The following is a 13,689-nucleotide window of genomic DNA, read 5'->3' as shown; positions in this document are numbered from 1 at the left end:
AATATATTCTATGCTGTTATGCAGAGGACAACATTATTAATCAAAAGAAAGTGTTACAGTGTGCATTGTTTATGAAATAAACTTTACGCTGAATATGTGTTTTAGTACATTTCACTTCTATTTAATTCTTTTTCTAGAGATTGTGGGTTTAAATGGCATCTTTTTTTTTCCTTCTTTTTTTCTTTTTTTTTGACAAATACATGGGAAAAAAAATCTGAGGCGGGAAGGAAAGTGAATTAATTTCCCATCTCTAGGACTCCTGGGTCATAGACAAGGGACTCAGCTGTAAGAGAAATTAGAGAGACAGTACAGGAAACTTACATTGCTATTAGTGATAGGGTTGATTTGTATTCTGTAAAAAATTAAGCCAGAATTAATTCTTTATCTTCTTCGCTCAAATAAAAGAATGAAAATGTAGAGCATCAACATTTTCCAAAAGTCAGAAGCATTTTATATTAAGTAAGCTGATTACAGGCTTAGAAGAGATCTGAGGTTTTCTTTTTTCTGAGGCAGGACTGACCAGAACTTGTTCTCATCCAACTCCAAGTTCTCATCATCTCTGTTTTGTTTTGTTTTCCTGGCTGCAGGACGGCACATATGGCATGGATTGTGCTGAACGCTGTGACTGCAGCCATGCAGATGGTTGTCATCCAACTACGGGTTACTGCCGTTGTCTACCAGGATGGTCAGGTACAAAAGAGACCATTGCAAAATACACTGAGAGTTTCCTGTATGATGGGATTTGGTCTTGTCTTTCTTTTTTTGTGGGTAGAAGAGCAGTATGTGGGCTTGGAAGGAGAAGGGGCCAGTTCTGTGGCTGTTGTGTCCCTTCCTGTGATTCACAGTCATTGTGGTATCTATAGAAAACTGGGAATAGAAGATGAAATCTTCCAACCTGTGTACCTCCAAATTATGACTCCTTATAAAACTGTCGAACAGCTGTTGACAATCAACTTTGTACTAGCAGCTTTGTTATAAGTTGTGCGCAAGCTGTATTGCCATTGAAGTTTCTCATACTTTTTAGATTCTCTTTACATAATTTGTCCTGAGTGAAAAGAGTTGCACTTTTTTTTTTCTTTTTTTTTTTTTTCCCCCCTGCAGCTTTGTTGTTGTGGCTTTAGGAAATGTATATAGTTATTCACCAGAATTGTGTTTCATGTGTTGTCAAAATGTTGTTTATAGAAAGCAGGGTTTTTGAAAGTATGATGGAACTATGGGGAAGATTCTACCATTGTGAAATAAATGTTCCCTTTATAAGATTTAATTCTCACATAGATCTCTATGCTGTAAATGTTGGAAAAACTCATTTATCTTCAATTATGATTAGTTGGCATGAGTTGGTCTTGCAGAATGTTCTGGATTCTGTGTCTCACTGTGAGATACTCACTGCTGTAGCATTGCAAGGATCTAATTTCAAGTATGGACTCATTCCATTTAATAGTGAAAAGCCAGGAAGAAAAATGTACCTTTTAACTTCTGCTGTTTCATGAAAGGAATTTTTTGTGATTTCAGATGTAGTACAGTATTGTTTAATATCACCTCACCCATTCATAAGTTAATATTTTTCCTACTTGATTGGTAGTCCATTATACAGTTGTTCTCTAGTGCTTCTAGCCATACTAGTTGGAGATGAGTGGATAATCTGCAACAAGTAATGGATTTGAAATGGTTAGCAAATTATTTTGCTCATAAAAGCTTTTGTAGAGCTTATGACTTCTCAGATACAATCTCTGTTGATTTTTCCCCCAAATTTTATGCGTGCTTATTTCTTTCAGCTCTGTAGGTAGATCACAGGCATTCTGTCTATGTCTGCAGTTCAGGTCGATTAGTTATAGTTGAGTACAGCTTACCTACTTCTTATTTGTGCAATTTGTCTGTACGCTTGTGCCAAGTTCTCTGAAGAGGCTTTTTCCTTATTGTACTGTCCTGTATCTGGTTTCAGTGTGAAAGACAGACCAAAGCCAGCACTTACCTTTGTGCTAGGCTTTCATTGAATTTATTCTCCTCCCACAAGCTGCAGTGTAACTTGCTGTCACCCACTCAGATACCTCTGGGAAATAGCTACCACAAGAATGCAAAAACAATAGAGATTATCTGAATGGGTTGTTAAAACAAAAAACACAAATTAAACAAAACAAGCAAGCAAGGAGATAAACAAAAACAATCCCAACCTATATGAACAAACAAACATTATTATTCCATTTTTTTTCTAGAGATGCTGCTTTGTGTTATGGGTTATTTTCTTAGGATATTAATGGCCTCTGATGTTCTTATTTGCAAGTACACTCAGAGTTGCATTTATGTCTTTGCACATTCTTTTTCAAAACTTTATTTGAATTGTTCAAAATACAATGTGTGAAGTTAATAAATCTATGAAAGCATACAGACATTGAAAGATACGTGAACAGTTGCAGATCTTGAGTGACCTTGGTGGGGAGAGTTAGTAATGTTCACAAGCTATGGATGTACTGTCCAAATCAAGTCTTACGAGTTTTCAAGTACTGGGACAAATCATCAGAGACCAAAAGTATGTAACTGAGTAAAGCCAAATTAAAAGCAGTAGTTCTGAAAGGCCGTAGCAAAAATCAGCAACTTTCTGTAACAAATTAAAAAAATAACACCAGTGGGAAATAACTAACCTAGGAAGTGACAAGAACTTAAGCATTGTACAAATCCTAACAGTGCTGGAATTCAAATATTGAAAAGGACAAAATATTTTTGCCTTCAGTAAAAGCTTGCTTCTTCTGCATATTTAGACTTCCTACGTGATTGTAGATATAATTGGGTATCCATCCCTGGATGATGTCATCTCAGCAGTGTGTGTAAGACTAGTTTCAACAAGTTGGTGATGTCTAGACATACAACATGACATAAATGGGATAACTTGCTTTATACTCAGTGTCTGGAAAAATCTTCCTCCCACACTTCACATGCTGGATCTGTACCCAGGAGGAATCTGTTCTTTGTGTAGACATTTATATTTAGAAAAATTTAAAAAAGGAAAGAATATTTTAGAAATAGGTTCTCAAATAGCTGTAATATAATGTTACCCTGCAGGGAATAGCATTAGATCTCAGGATTAAGAAAGGTTGTTGTATGCATATGTGTGTGCGTAATAGGTGGAGAAACAGGTGGAGAATTTGTAAAAAAAAAAAAAAACCAAATAAGCAAAGAAAAAAATCAACCCCAAACAACCCAACAACAACAACAGAAAACCAACACTCAAACAGGAAACTCAGTTTGGGATCAGTCTGATGCTAAAACAAATGATGGTTGTTTTTGCTGAACAAACATTGAAGGGAGTGTTAAAAAAGCACATTTAAACAAGCTTATGAATATGAAATCAGTTTTTTTATTATCTTTTTTTAACAAGAATAAATCAGTGAATTCAAGTCAAATTTCTCAGAATGTTCTGATGCTTCCAAATTTATGTAAAGCTTCAGAGAAGATACTTAAATGCAGTACTTTTCTCATCTCTCTGATTAGAGCATTTTTCTAGTTTCCTCAGGGAAAGAGAAAAGAGTTTATGTAACTCTGCAGAAACAGATCAGGGGCGGAAGATTTTTCCCTTGCTGGATGATACAGTTGTGCCATAGCACTGGGGCAGAGGAAGTGCACTGCCCTAGAGACAGCCAGAGCCCTAGTAGGATGCATGCACCTCAGATAGCCAGGCCAGCTTTGCTGACATGCTTCCTGTGCTTTGGTCCCAAGACAGAACTGTAGCTGAGCATTCTGTCAGCATTAAGATGCTAGATAGCTTAGTTTCTTAAATGAGTTTCATTTTCGAACACACCTGTTGTATAATCTGGAAATAGTAGCTATGAGTGAATCAGTAAGTTCTGTTTCTAGTACTGTGTCAGGAGTTGTGGCAAAACTCTAGAAATAATTGAAATTGTTTAAATAACCTTTATGTTTTAAATTTAGTTTCTTTTATCTACGCAGATACTTGGATTTTGAATCCTAAACAAAATCCCTTCCTATATAGGACTCCTGCTAGAGACTGCACTCCTAAGTGCTCACTCTATAGCAGATTAATTCTGTTGAGAGAAGCAAGAGTTAAGGGTGATGTTTTTTTCCAGGCAATCTTGCCATTCCCTCACATTCCAGGAGCCACATGACATGATGGTACAAATGAGAAACATCCGCCCACACTGAAGATGATGTCTGTCCCAAATACTCTCATCCCTTGACATTTTCACTATGACTTATAAATAACTTTTCTTCATCTGGAGAGAGTGCAATAGCTAGACAGTGGAAAAGAGTAAGAAGCATTAAAATAAAAAGCCAAAAGGTAGAGGAAAGACAAAGAAAACATACCTCCTCAACAAGTAATGATAATTAAGCCTCCTAATAATTTATACCAAAACCTTAAGTTAACTTTTGCAAAAGAGCCACCTCTACCCCTTCCCTCAAAAACCGCACAATCCAGCAAGCACCATGGTACCTGTTAATTTCATTCCTTAAACTTGACCTGTTCTGCAAGCAGCTGCCAAGAACACAGATGATCCAAACTGCCTAAAATATCAGATAATCCATATTCTTGCAAACTGAAATTTTTCATTAAAGCATTGTAAAAGAGGCAAAGGTTTTCTTGCAGACAGTCTGCTTACTGCAGTACAACGTGGGTGTCAGTGGTAACGCATTGCTGTTGTGCTTTCTTGGATGTAGTTCTCTTGGACCTTTCTGTTTATGAAGAAATGTCATGTCATACCACACTTGTTATTTTAAAAATCAATTTAAAGGCTGTGTTGTGCCAGGGATTGTGAAATACCGGTAGTCTGCTATCTGAACCAAAACAATAGCACTGGTTTATGGAAAAGACAGATGCAGAAATATCAGCCTACATTCTACCAGCGCACATGGTGTTTATTCATATGCTGTGTCAGATAGGATATTGGTGACTTTGCTGTGCTGGACACCTGCTGATGCTAGTCAGATTGTCCATCACCAGATGTGCTGTTGCTGTGAGGAAGTGCTGTGTCCTTTCCATGGGCTCGCAACATTATTACTGAGAGGCACATTTGTTGCTGGATTAGAGCAGACAGGATTGTCATCTGACACCCTCTCCACTGATGCAAATAACTAGGTCCCCAGGGAAGCACCAGCTAGACCTCTCCCGTGCTCCTTAGCTTCTAGTGTGTACACAATTTTCTTTTTTCTACTACATAGAAGAAAAAGACATAAAAGAGTACTGCCATAGGCCTTTCTCACATTCAGACTGAGGAATGAGATGCCACTGGGAGTGCGCACAGTGCTGGTGTCCTTCTGCACCCTAGGCAGGAGCCTCTTCCAAGACAGTCTTTCCTCCACACTGGCCAACTTCTCTCTGCTTCTGAAGTGCAAGTGTCTGTTGTTGCAAATATTCTGTGCAGCACAAACTGAATTTGTATGTGTGCATGGTGCCATGATAAACAGTGTATTTACTCTCCAAACCTCAGTTCAGGGATTTGGCCCACCCTAACTGTGTCATTGTGCCTACATCTCTGTTGCCTGTGCCTTGCAGTAAGTCTTTAAGTAAAATAAATATCACTATCTTAAAAGAACAACTTTACATCAGCTCATTAAGTACACTCATTTTCTACCTGCTTTGAAGGTAAGAAAGGGGGAAATGATGTTTTCCTGTTACATTCCTGTGGCTACCAAAAATGTTGTAGATGACAAGAGAAGCATCTCTAGGTTGGTTGAGAGTGTGCAGCAACAATATGGCTTTGAGAAACATAGCAGTGCTGTACAGGAACTTTTGTGCCTGGCTTCCTACCAGAGCTCCCAGACACAAACTTTTCTACAGCTTTCAGAGAAGAAGCAGCAGCGTGAACTTCTAGAGAAAAATCTTTAATCCTTTTCGTAGCTGCTTAATGAGACACTTCCTTCAGCTATGGATCAAGGCCTTCCCTTCCGTTAGGGACAATGAGGGTACTTCTAAGCAGCGCCTCTGAATTTTTCCACCATTTCCACTGTGTTACTGCTTCCTTATTTGGGCTACATATCCATTTGACAGAGAAGCAATTCTGATCCAGTTTTCTCCCATCATAAGTCTCAGATTACTTAAGCAGTAGTAATTCAGTGTTTAACAGTTTTTCCGAAGTAATTAAATATAAAAGGTTGCGTGATAATGGAAGTTCATCATTAGCCTGATAGAAATAAACATTTTGAAGGCTCAATCTTGTTCATAATGTATATTAAGTTCAGTTCTGAACAATGGAAAGTAAGGCACTGTCCAAATAAGGTTTAATTCTGAGGGTATCCTTGAAAATTCCACGTATTGTGAAGATAAATTGTATAGCAAATATATGAAAAAAAAATCTTTACTTATTAATGTTTGGATAACTTTTATCAGACTAATCAAAACAAAATAAAAAAATAACAAAAGTCCAATAATAACTTTACCTTGGAAGATCATAAGAAATAATTGTTGAATTTTTCCCCTTTAAGAGCTAAGACAAATGAACTCTATGTTGAACTCACATGGACGCATCATTGAGTATCAAAATATTAAAAATACAGTATGGAGAGCATGTAAACACTCTGCTAGCATGGGCAGAAACATTCCTATCCTTAAATAATTGTTTTCTTTATTCATTCAATTACAGATGCTGGGGGAGTGCTGATTTAAATGTGGGGCCCCTGACATAAAGCACTGGATATAAAATGCATGAGCATTTCTTCAGAGCAGCTTAGCTGAAGTTTATCATGACCATTCAGCTATTGCCTAGCAACTTGTGAAGGCCATCAAAGAGTTCTTTGTCCATTGCTCTGGCAAAAACATTTCCTCACAGATATCCTTATCAGTATTAAAATCAGCACAAAAACTGATCAAAACCAATTTTGTTGCATATGAAGTTAATAGTCACTTAATTTTGCAGCAATTGTAAGTCTGCTGATACCAATGTTGTGAAAGCTGGGTCTAATCTTGTTTCCAACTTCTACAAGAAGTGTTGTTTTCTTCTCCTTCATTTCTAGCTTTTCTGTAAAAGCATAGCATGTAAAGCATCAGGTTTTGTGAAATTCTTATTTTACTTTTCAACTTTTAATATTTCTGACATATTCCTTCTCAAAAATATCTATATTTAACTTTTTGAAAATGTGAAACTCAGTTTCCCATTTATTTTATCTTATCTAATTATGAGCTACTGAGTGAGGCTTAAAAATATTTTTATTAACAGAGAGGTAGTAAGTCACTGAATCAATTTCTATTTCTTCTCTGCTACAGTCATTCTTAACACTCTCAGACACAGAAGTGCAATTGATTTTGTTTATGATCAGCAGCAAATATAATAAAATTGCTTTTACAGTGAAATAGATGTCATAATTAGCACTCTTTCAGTACGCTAAATTGTCACAACTATTATTCAGTGATGTGCTTTTGCTGAGCAGAGGGATATCATATCAACCACCTCCTTGTATGTGCTAAAAAGGGGGAACAAGAGGTAAATGTTAGTTTCCCGAATGGATAATTTTCCCTCATGTGTACCGGAGGAACTTGTTTCTTTTTTATTTTTAATAGTGCTGCTTCGCTCTTGTAACTCTTGTGGATCTGTGTAGTATGTATCCCTCGTCTTTTCTGTCCCAGTATGCCCAGTATCACCCTTTGACACCATGCTGTCATAAAGCATCCTCTGTGCACTGATCACGACGATATAATTGAGCCTGGTGTTATTGTATGTCACTGGTCTACATAACTGCACATAATGCACTGTGGTAACTCTTGGCAACCACTGACTTGTTAACAGTGACCATTGTATACTGAACACCACTGAAACTCATTAGGACTCCGTGAAAAATGTCTTTTCTCTATTGGGGTTCGCTGAGCAGAGCTCTGTATGATATGACGGATAACACTCAAGTGAACAGAATGTCAGGCTCAGCCCTGAAAGCCCCTGCATGTGTCAGCTTGTGCTTTCACAGACACAAACCCAAGTTTTCAATTTGAGAGCCTCAAGCAGAGCAGTCCTAAGTGCCTGAAATAAGTGGTCTTGTTTCTAAAAAAATGCAGTGATCTCATCCTGCTTGTGTGCATCAGCATCTCTCAGAATCAAACCCCTCTTTTATATCTGTTCACACACAAGCAGAGACTTTTATGAAAAAGTTGACCCAGATGCTGAGGAGCCAGCTTATGCTCTCTGCCTCTCAAATGTAGTAGATAAAACCAGCAGAATGGCATTGCCTGTGCAAGCAAAAAAGAAAAAGTTAGTCATGGTGGAAGAAGGCTTTCATTTTGGGGGGTACCTTTCATTTGTCAGGTTGGTACTAACCAAATAATCATTGGGCTCTCAGGTGCCTGGCTTCTAAAAATCAAGTGTTTTCTCTCTTTCTAGCGGTAGTTGGTGCAATCTGTTGAGCCACATATTTGATTGTCCAAACTGTCGATTGTCTTGCAAAGAAACAAACAATTTGAGTGTCTGCAACTTCACCTTTCCTTAATTAGAGAGTTGGTCCTTGGACGTAGGCAGCGTTACACAGCCCATGCCGTGGGGGTTGGGAAGTAACTTCTGTGTCTGATCTGTGCATAAACAGTGTAATTATTTTTCAGTGTTGTCAAGAACACTGCATTTTGCTCTTCAGACTTAAAGATTTTTTCTTGTCACATGTGAAACTGTTTTGCTTTATTAGAACTCTGTCAGCCCACGGACCTGTGACATATTTTTCTGGAAATACTTATAAAGCAAGACAGACTTGTGGTTGGATGTTGTCCACTTTTCCCTTAGCGAAGGGCTTCGTTCAGTAGAGGCGCTACAATAATACTTAATTGTTAATGCAAAGTACTGTAGACACAATACAGTCTGAGTTCCACAGCGGTGGTGCCTGCTGGCATGTAGCATGCAGCTTTCTTTCCGAAGGCAGATAGCGTTAGAAGGAACTAGAAGTGTTATATTTAATGTTTCTGTGCTGCAACAGAAAAAAAACGTGATAAAGTGTGATTACAATGAGCGGTTTGCGTTACGGCTTATGTATGGGGTTCACACTGGTGAACTTCTAATCAATTTTATGCCAGAAATGGTTAGACAAAACGACTGACTGACCAGCATCCTTAACAATGCTGCAGCTAAGCATTTTGGAATGCTCACGTGTTGTGTTTTGAAACTCTTTGTGTGCACTACATTTTTCCATTTGGTATGAGGCTTAGCGGTAATCAGCTCACTACTAATTAGAAATCGTTCTGTGTTCTGCACCCCATTATTACACAAAATTATCTCAGACCTTAAGAATTTTTACATTCAAGGGGAAAAGCTGCTGCAGTGCCTTTTGTCATGCATTTACCTAACATTAAATTTGAAAATAAGCTTTTGCTGTTTTGAAGCAGCCATTATGGAAGAAGCAAAAGCCATTATTTTGTTGCGTTTTAATTACTTTCTACTTTAATTTCTCTTTACTGATACAGTTGGTGAAAGTGAGAGAAAAAAAAGAATTTTTATCCTGGAAAATGATTGAGCTCTTTATAATACCGAGGGATTTGCATTTGTCTATTTAGTAGATCTTAAAGTGCTAGTGGGAAGGAAGCCTGAAGGTAGCATCTCATGGAGTTCTTATATGCCATGTGAATTGGCTACGGAAGTACTTGTTACAGAGCTTGGGATCAGCTCTTAAGTACATATAGAATTTACTACTTCTAGAATGTAAAAGAAACTTAATAATCAGGGGCCTGGAAAATGCAGGCACAGAGATGTATGTTTACCTTGTTCTTGTTCTATTCTCTTGACATTAATGATATTTTCATAAACAGTTTTTGTTGTCAGTGTTTTGAACAATGAGTCCTCTGAGAAACAAAAGTTTAAAATAACTGTTTAGAAAAGCTCTTTATATTTACAATATAATGACAATCTTGTTTATGGTTGCAGGTATACACTGTGACAGTGTGTGCGCTGAGGGACAGTGGGGACCAAATTGCTCACTGTCTTGTTACTGCAAAAATGGGGCATCATGCTCTCCAGATGATGGAATCTGTGAGTGTGCACCAGGATACCGAGGCACCACCTGTCAGAGAAGTAAGGACAAAGTAAAACTTTCTGTAACTAAAACTACATTGCAACATGGAATGAGTAAGATATAATACCTCATTAGCTTTGTTAATTGCACTAGGAAATACAGTGAAACAGTCCTTAACGGGATCTTTCAATTGTAAAAATGTATGAATGCACAGAAGAGTCATCTGAAGTCAACAAATCTTTCCAAGTAGTACTGCTCTTCTTTTTGTGGTATAACTGACACACCAGATGACTGTGCTGCCATTTAACAAAATCTGGCAGACAGGAGCCTGAGGAAGTTCATCAAGAACAAGTGTAGGGTCCTTCACATGTGGATGAATAATCTCACACATCTGTGTCAATTCAGGGCTGATCTGCTGAAGACGAGCTCTGCAGAAAAGGACCTGGGTGTCTCGGTGGACAATAAGTTGGTCATGTGCCAGCAGTGTGACTGTGTGGCCAGGAACATTGATGTGTCCTGGGCTGCATTAAAAAGAGCCCTCTCTACTCTGCCCTGGTGAGGCAACATTTAGAGTACTGTGTCCAGTTCTGGGCTCCCCAGTTCAAGAAAGACAGGGAAATTCTAGAGAGAATCCAGTCAAGGGCCACAAAGATGGTTAGGGACCTCAAGCATCTCCCATGTGAGGAAAGACTGAGAGTCCTGTGTCTTTTCAGCCTGGAGAAGAGAGGCTGAAAGAGAATCTATCAATGTTTATATATATATAATGGGCAGGTGTCAAATGGATGGGGCCAAGCTCTTTTCAGTGATATGAAGAAATAGAACAAGGGGCAACAGGCACGAACTGGAACTTAGTGTGTTTCATACAAACATATGGAAGAACTTTATTACTGTGAGGGTAGCATAGCACTGCAACAGGCTGCCCAGAGAGGTTGTGGAGTCTCCTTCTCTGGAGATATTCAAGACCTGCCTGGATGCTTTCCTGTGCAACCTGCTGCAGGGAGTCTGCTCTAGCAGGGGATTGGACTTGATGATCTCCAGAGGTCCCTATCAAAACTCACAAATCTGTGATAACTTTATTCACGTTTTGTGCAGTGACATTGTTATGTTCATGGCTTTCTGAGAAATAAATAAGGTAGGAGACTCAGCTCTAAGGTCACCATTTTCAAATGCAATTGACAATTATTAATTTTATAATGCATATTTTGGCAGGTAAATAAAACATCTATGAGTTTCAGAAGCTCAAAACTTTAGCTTTCCACTGAATCTGGTAGGAATCATTAGTGTAACTACTGCCTTTTTTAGGCTTCCATTTTGAAGCAGTGGTAAATGGCCAGCAGCATCAGGCGTAAGTAAAGGATGCCATAGATACACATATTTGCATTTGAAGAATATGCTCCTAAAAAATTTAAATGCTCCAAGGGAAGAGATGCAGATAGAATGAGGCAATTCACACCTGAAACAGGAAGGCAAGAATATGACATACAACTATCTGCCCCCAAGAAAATCTGTGACAGTTTTCTAGCAGTTTAGCTTTCTTCAGTTTACACAGTTGTAGTTCTGTGTGAAAGGTGCTCAGAGCAGAGAAATGCAAGTCTTCTGCAAAGTGGAAATAGCTCTACTTTCACAGGGTCAAGGAGCAGGGGAAATAAAGCCAAGGAGTGTTGCTACTAAGGCCTCTCCAGAAGAGGCAGAAAAGAAAGAACGTGTCATGAAGTTAGAATTACCAGAAGATACGAGAACCAGAAGAAGATGAACAGTCCACAAATGGCAAGATTTCATGCTGAAGAATGTGTTTGCCTCTGATACTACCAAATCCCACATCAGTAGAGCATTAGTATTCCTTAAGGATTTCTAACTAAGCTCAGTAATTATTCTCACTATCTAATCTGTAGAGACCTTACAGTTAATCAAATAACCCAAAGGTAGAGTAAATATAAGACTACTTGCAAAAGTATTCCTTGTGTTTTGGAACTATGTCTAAAACCAGGACAAACAGGTTCCATGCCAGTGGCTCCCAGAGCCCTTGCATGGTCTGGAAGCTGGGAAGACAAAGGTCATATGGATAATTTGGACTCCAATCAGAAAGTGCCTGTTCAGTAAACAGGAAGACCTTTTGGCTCTGTTTCACTTGGAAAAGTTAATCTCTCTGGAGAGATCTGGCCACATAACTTCTATCAAGCTTATAACTGAAAGACTTCAATGAATCTGAAATATTGAAAAGGTTCCAAGTTTTTGTCAGTGCTGATTGCTGCTGTGCAACAACTATTTCTCTTGATGAATCACATCATAGTTTACTAGGGAAAAAAAAAAAAGAAAAAAAAAGGTGAGAAAGAGAGCAACAGAGGAAACAATTTTATGCAAAAGTCTTTTTTATTTTTCTTTATTTTTCTTTTTTTAAAATAAATTTTAAGTGCTTTTGGCTAGAGAATTAATAAAACTGAATTTCTAATAGCAAGGTCTTTTAGAAGTAGCTGATGTGCAGTTAGTCTGTACCATGTAATGAGTGCAATGAATAATTAAGTGAAAGGATGGCCAGAAAACATTTGTATATTTTTCTCAGTGAAGTGATGGCAATTTGTCTATCAAGTTAGGAAACATGGAAGTCAAGGTTTAAGATGATTGTACTCATCTGTTGATAAAACTAAATCTGTTTTTAAAGTACTTCAGATATACATTAAAGAATATTCACATTCATGTATGTAGAGAACATATCACATATGGACAAATATATGAAGTACATGTGCATTTCAAGCATAGTACAAGTGAAATGTGGCCTGACAAGTTATAAAATGTCAAATACGTAGTTACTGATTAGAGCACAGTAAGCTCCTGCGAAAGATGAGAAAATCTTACGTGAGGGCACAGCGCTGAGCTGTATGAATTCTAACAACCACTGCTGCAACGCTTGCATATTTAGAAAGCAGAGCTAATTGGTAGTTAGGAACAAATGCACTGAAGAACTCTTGTAGAAAGCGCAGGAATCAATGATAGTTTGTCCTTTCTGATTCCAGTTTGTTCCCCTGGGTTTTACGGACACCGGTGCAGCCAGACATGTCCACAGTGTGTACACAGCAGTGGCCCCTGCCACCATATTACTGGATTATGTGACTGTTTACCTGGATTTACTGGAGCTCTGTGTAATGAAGGTACAAGCTATAGTAAAGACTCTGTGGGATGCAGAGACCAAGCACTGTAATAATTCTCATTCTGTCTACTGAAAGTATAAGGATAAAAATGTTACATGCAGCGGTATGTGCAGTTTATAAATGTAGAATCTTAAGCAGTTTTTAAGCTCTTTAAAATTTGATCCTTAAGTACAAAAAAATACCTTTCTCCAGAACAGTACCATATTCTTATATACAGTACTTGAATAACAAGTACGTATAATGGGCTTATCAGATTTCATAACGTGTCACTGTACTATTGTACTAAGAATAACTTTACTTAATCCAAACATAAATTCATTATTCTTTAACTAATAAAAAATATATTATGCTGATTATTCAGGAATTCTAAAACTGAAATTTGTTCTCAGTATGTCCCAGTGGCAGATTTGGCAAGAACTGTATTGGAATATGCACCTGCACCAATAATGGAACATGCAACCCTATCGACAGATCCTGTCAGTGTTATCCTGGGTGGATTGGTAGCGACTGCTCTCAGCGTAAGGATCAACATTTTTCCCTTTATTTTTAATTAAAGGTTTATCTGTGTAAATTAATTAAAAGTTTATCTTTGCAAATTCTCTATTTTTTGATAAATAAA

At 37.8% G+C, this 13,689-nt stretch overlaps 1 protein-coding gene across 3 annotated transcripts in view; it reads left to right on the top strand.

The window, feature by feature from the left end:
• Positions 1-13,689, top strand: part of MEGF10 (multiple EGF like domains 10) — a 126,256-nt gene that overhangs the window by 94,891 nt on the left and 17,676 nt on the right. For all 3 annotated transcript variants that reach the window (XM_085213112.1, XM_085213110.1, XM_085213109.1), the window contains 4 exons: positions 588-690; positions 9,837-9,983; positions 12,936-13,070; positions 13,460-13,588. In XM_085213112.1, coding sequence (XP_085069238.1) covers positions 588-690; positions 9,837-9,983; positions 12,936-13,070; positions 13,460-13,588 — 514 coding nt within the window. The remainder of the gene's footprint in view (positions 1-587; positions 691-9,836; positions 9,984-12,935; positions 13,071-13,459; positions 13,589-13,689) is intronic.

Source organism: Meleagris gallopavo, chromosome Z, assembly GCF_905368555.1.
Source record: "Meleagris gallopavo chromosome Z, MGAL_WU_HG_1.1, whole genome shotgun sequence".
In the NCBI taxonomy this organism is placed as follows: domain Eukaryota; kingdom Metazoa; phylum Chordata; class Aves; order Galliformes; family Phasianidae; genus Meleagris; species Meleagris gallopavo.
Note: the sequence above shows the minus strand (reverse complement) of the source record. Positions and strands in the feature narration are given on the sequence as shown.